At 36.7% G+C, this 4,345-nt stretch overlaps 1 protein-coding gene across 1 annotated transcript; it reads right to left on the reverse strand.

Annotated features, from left to right (window-relative positions):
- Nucleotides 1-1,745: 1,745 nt before the first annotated feature.
- LOC114306613 (ammonium transporter 2 member 5) lies at nt 1,746-3,937 on the reverse strand. Its single transcript, XM_028251880.2, has 3 exons — nt 3,282-3,937; nt 2,770-3,055; nt 1,746-2,672 (listed from the first exon to the last, which is right to left on the reverse strand). Exons 1-3 carry the CDS (start codon nt 3,885-3,887, stop codon nt 2,128-2,130), a joined length of 1,437 nt encoding a protein of 478 aa, XP_028107681.1. The 5' UTR covers nt 3,888-3,937; the 3' UTR covers nt 1,746-2,127.
- Nucleotides 3,938-4,345: the final 408 nt, after the last annotated feature.

A 4,345-nucleotide genomic window follows, 5' to 3' on the forward strand; every position in this document is an offset into this window, starting at 1 on the left:
AGAACGCTCGAGCGGGTAATCCTACGCTCGAGCGGAAACCTTTGTCTGCATTTCCGCTCGAGCGGAGTAACCTACGCTCGAGCGTGACCCCTGTTTTCTGAAAATTCTGAAAATGCTTTTAAAGTGCATGTTTACATCTTCATCATTCTATGCATCCTTAGGCCTAGTTTAAGACATCTTAAGGAGGATATAGTTGTAGAAACACACCGAGGCATTAAGGATTAAATTGTTATCTTTCCCAACTGTGTAGCTTAGCGTGTGCTCAATCTGTTAACTGTGTAGGGTTGGTGACTGGGGAGACGCGCTCTAGCTTTACTGTAGCCCAGAGCTCTGTGAGTAACGATTGTGTAAAAATATGTTCAAAAATGACTATTTTCTGAACAACTGAACTGTACTGTTTCTGAATTGAATACTGTTAATTGAATGAATGTATGTCCTGTATATTGAACTGTATTGTGGCATCCTTGGCACCTACTGTTTACTGTTACTGTTACAGAGATCTCTGTCGGTTCCCTTGTTAGAACCACTACTGTTTACTGACTGATGGCCATCACTACTGTTCGGTCTTTTAAGACCTACTGTTTACTGTACTGTTATGTTAATGGATGTATCACATATGACCGTACTGACTGAACGACTGAAATACTGAATCAATGAACTATTTTCATTACTGTAAGGACATTCATTCTTAACCCCTTTACGCATTGTGTTATTTACTGGGCTTTAGCTCACTGTTCATATATATATGTAGGTGTGTAGGCACCAGATCGCGGCTAGAAGCATTGAGATAGACTCCAGTTTTGTCAAGCCAACCTACGTGCCTCACTGCGAGGTTCTAAACCTGCCATGCTTTGGCTTAGGGGTCTTTTTTTTATTCTCCCCTTCTGTACTGTTTTGAGAGCTAAATAGAATGTGCTGTACTGTACTGTTAACAGGGATTGGATCCCTGATCGGGAAGATTGTATATTTGTACATACTGTTTTGTCTGACTGTATATCCTTGAATGAAAAGTCTTTTTGCATACAGACTGTCACAGCTCATTGGGCATTGTCTATTTATTGTATTGGCTTCCGCTAGCCCCTGTACTCTGTATTACTGTATTACTGTTAGGCAGGCCTTCGGTAATCTCGGATTACTGGCCTATTATGGGACTAAACCCATAGGGGTGGGTTTGGGTCGTGACAATAGCAATATTAAACATAGCTTTAATATTTTAATTATTTTTAGCTAGATTAAATAAAAATTTGTTTTATTTTATTTTTTGCACAATATTTTAATTATTTTAATTTATTATTTTCAATTAAATTAAATTTATAATTTATATTTCTTATTTAATATATAATTTTAAATTAACGACAATAAAAAATAATTTTATTTAATATATAAATTAAATTTTCAACAACACTAAAAAAATTTAATTTATAAGGCCATAATTTATAATTTATTATTTTTAAATAAATTTAATTTATAATTTATATTTTTTATTTAATATATAATTTTAAATTAACAACACTAAAAAAATAATTTAATTTAATATGTAAATTTAATTTTTTAACAACATTAAAAAAATTTAATTTATAAGGCCATAATTTATAATTTATTATTTTTAATTAAATTTAATTTATAATTTATAATTAAATTTTTTTATTTAATATATAATTTTAAATTAACAACACTAAAAAAATAATTTATAAATATTCGTAAGACTATTTTATCATTTTCTAATTATTTGCTAAGTAATAGCATGAGGGTAAAATGGACATTTCACAAAATAATTCCATGGGATACCAATCCCATGATTTCTATCCCACCTCCCCCATGGGATATGATAGTCCCTTATTTGTGGGACTAATAGTCCGGGAAGACTATTAGTCCGGGGCAAAAAAAATAAAACAAACAATACACTCCTAGTCCAGTGGAATTAATAGTCCAATCCCACCTCCTAATCCTTCCAAAACAAACACACCCCAAGGGTTTTATTACGTCACAAGGGAAACATGTCCTCTACTTGGAAACAAAATGGCATCACTTTACGAATGAAAACAAAAACAAGAAAAAGAATTATTGCTTAACACAGAGGACATGAGTCACTCTTAGAGCTTATGAGACCACAAAATGTGTATGGTTTCATATCATTTCAACTTGGCCAGCTTCCTTAGGCACCGCCACTTCAATATCATTATACGTCGAATACCTTGAATTCTCGGGTCTGTCACCTTGACCCCAAATAGCATAGGCTTCCTCACCATGCGCAGCTTCGTCACCGATCTCCATATCTTCTTCAGACATTCTCAGAGGCACGATAAGTTGCACCAGAAGACATATTAGGCTCGTGATGACAACATTAACTCCTATTACAAATAATATACCGATAATCTGAACCAGTACTTGTCGAACTCCTAGGGAGGCTTTTCCATCACCAGCGAAGCCATGGAATAACCCAACGTACTTGCCATACTTGCCGTAGAACAACTTACTTAGCTTTGGTTTAGCAAAGAGACCAGTGAGGATTCCTCCGAGGCTCCCTGCAATAGCGTGCGTGTGAAAAACACCCATTGTATCGTCGACTTTTTGAAGGAGCTCAGATTTTTTGTGGACTACCATCATGGTGAACCATGGAATGGAGCCCGAAAAAATTCCCATTATTATGGCTGCCCATCCTTGTACAACCCCTAAATAAAAAAGTGATTTTTTTTTCAAGTCATGTGAAGGTTTATAACATGTAAAAAAATATAACACATTTGTGAGTTCTCAAGTTAGTGAAAGTACCGGCTGCAGGGGTGATGCAAACTAAACCGGTTATCATGCCTTGTACTGCACCAATTACAGAAGGTTTACGAAAGAAGATGATGTCGAGGATGAGCCATGTCAGCAAGCTAGTTGCGGCACAAACGTGTGTGTTCAAGACAGCTAACGAGGCATCGATGCTAACAACATATGGGTCCCCTCCATTGAACCCGGTCCAACCCATCCATAGCAATCCCGCTCCTGCTAACATCAAAAGGATGTTGTTTGGGGGAAATCTTTCCCTGTCTTTCGTTAAACGAGGACCAACCTGCAATGTAAAAAATAAAATTAAACTGGTGTATTCAAAAGGCGATATTAGCATCAATTCAAAACACGAGGCTGTAATTGGGTATGATAGATACTACATAGGCATTTCAAAATTGTTTTTGCTTTCAAAAGCAAAAAATTACTTGAAACAAATATTACTATAAGAACATTCAAGAGAAGGCAAAAAATGGAGGAAAATATAAAAGAAAAAAGCTAGTATTCGATACCCAATATGCTGCGGTGAAACCGGCTACTCCAGAAGATAAATGGATGACATAACCACCGGAATAATCTATGACTCCCAACTCTGCTAGAAAACCTTGTGGACACCAAATGCTATATGCTCCAACGGTGTATGAAAAGGTTAGCCACAAAGGCACAAAAAGCATCCACGCATAAAAATTCATCCGACCCAACAAGGCCCCGGCAATCAAAATCAAAGTGATAGCTGCGAAAACAAATTGGAAAAACACCATCGTCGCGTTGGGAAACATCCCCTGAAAGGTCTGGTGGAGGAGGTATCCTTGGTCCAATGCAAGATTTGCCTTTCCCCAGATTGGAATGAGTTGATCACCAAAAGACATTCGATATCCCCACCCAACCCAACAAACTAGAACACAAGCAAAAGCATAGAGAGCCATAAAAGCTGAATTCACAGCCCATTTCTTCTTCACAGCCCCTCCATACAAAATTATCAGGCCCGGGACACTTTGGAGCCCGACAAGTGTCGCTGCAACGAGCTGCCACGCATTGTCACCCTTGTTCATCCATTCAGGGCTCGCATCATCGGGTATCAAGTTTGAAGGGAGAGGAGTGAAGGCGGTAGAATTCATCACTTATTGCTCTGAAAACTAGCCGGCAACAATCTATATACGATGGTTGTGTTTTTCAGGTCATGATGCTTTGGGATTATATATAGCTTAGAATTGGATGAGTTGATTCCGATGAAAAAAGCTGTCACTGCGAAGCTATCTTTGTTGTCATTGATAAAGCTTTTTGTTAACATGTTTTTTAGTTTGTTTTTGCCATTGGTCTCTTCGCTAAGATACGTTTCAAAACTTTGGTATATACTTATGATACAACATTTGAATGACAATTACAATGTATTCACCCAAAAAGACAATTACAATGTAATAATGTTGTTGGGACATCAAATTAGTATCTCCAGCATACTCATTTTCCATAGAAATTGGCACCAGGTTGTTTATTATTTTAATGAATGTAGATTTTGTCTTTTTGGATGCTTTAGCTTTGTGACCATACATTTCCTTCAAAGAAATTCACAAGCATG

Source organism: Camellia sinensis, chromosome 13 (genome assembly GCF_055761805.1).
Source record: "Camellia sinensis isolate YWXY chromosome 13, ASM5576180v1, whole genome shotgun sequence".
Lineage (NCBI taxonomy): Eukaryota > Viridiplantae > Streptophyta > Magnoliopsida > Ericales > Theaceae > Camellia > Camellia sinensis.

Excerpts from the sequence above, each read along its gene's own strand:
- LOC114306613 (XM_028251880.2), bottom strand. The coding sequence starts at position 3,887 with ATGAATTCTACCGCCTTCACTCCTCTCCCTTCAAACTTGATACCCGAT. Across the intron at positions 3,056-3,281 it reads GTTTCACCGCAGCATATTGG|GTTGGTCCTCGTTTAACGAA; the intron begins GTATCGAATACT and ends TTTACATTGCAG. Across the intron at positions 2,673-2,769 it reads TTGCATCACCCCTGCAGCCG|GGGTTGTACAAGGATGGGCA; the intron begins GTACTTTCACTA and ends TTTTTTATTTAG.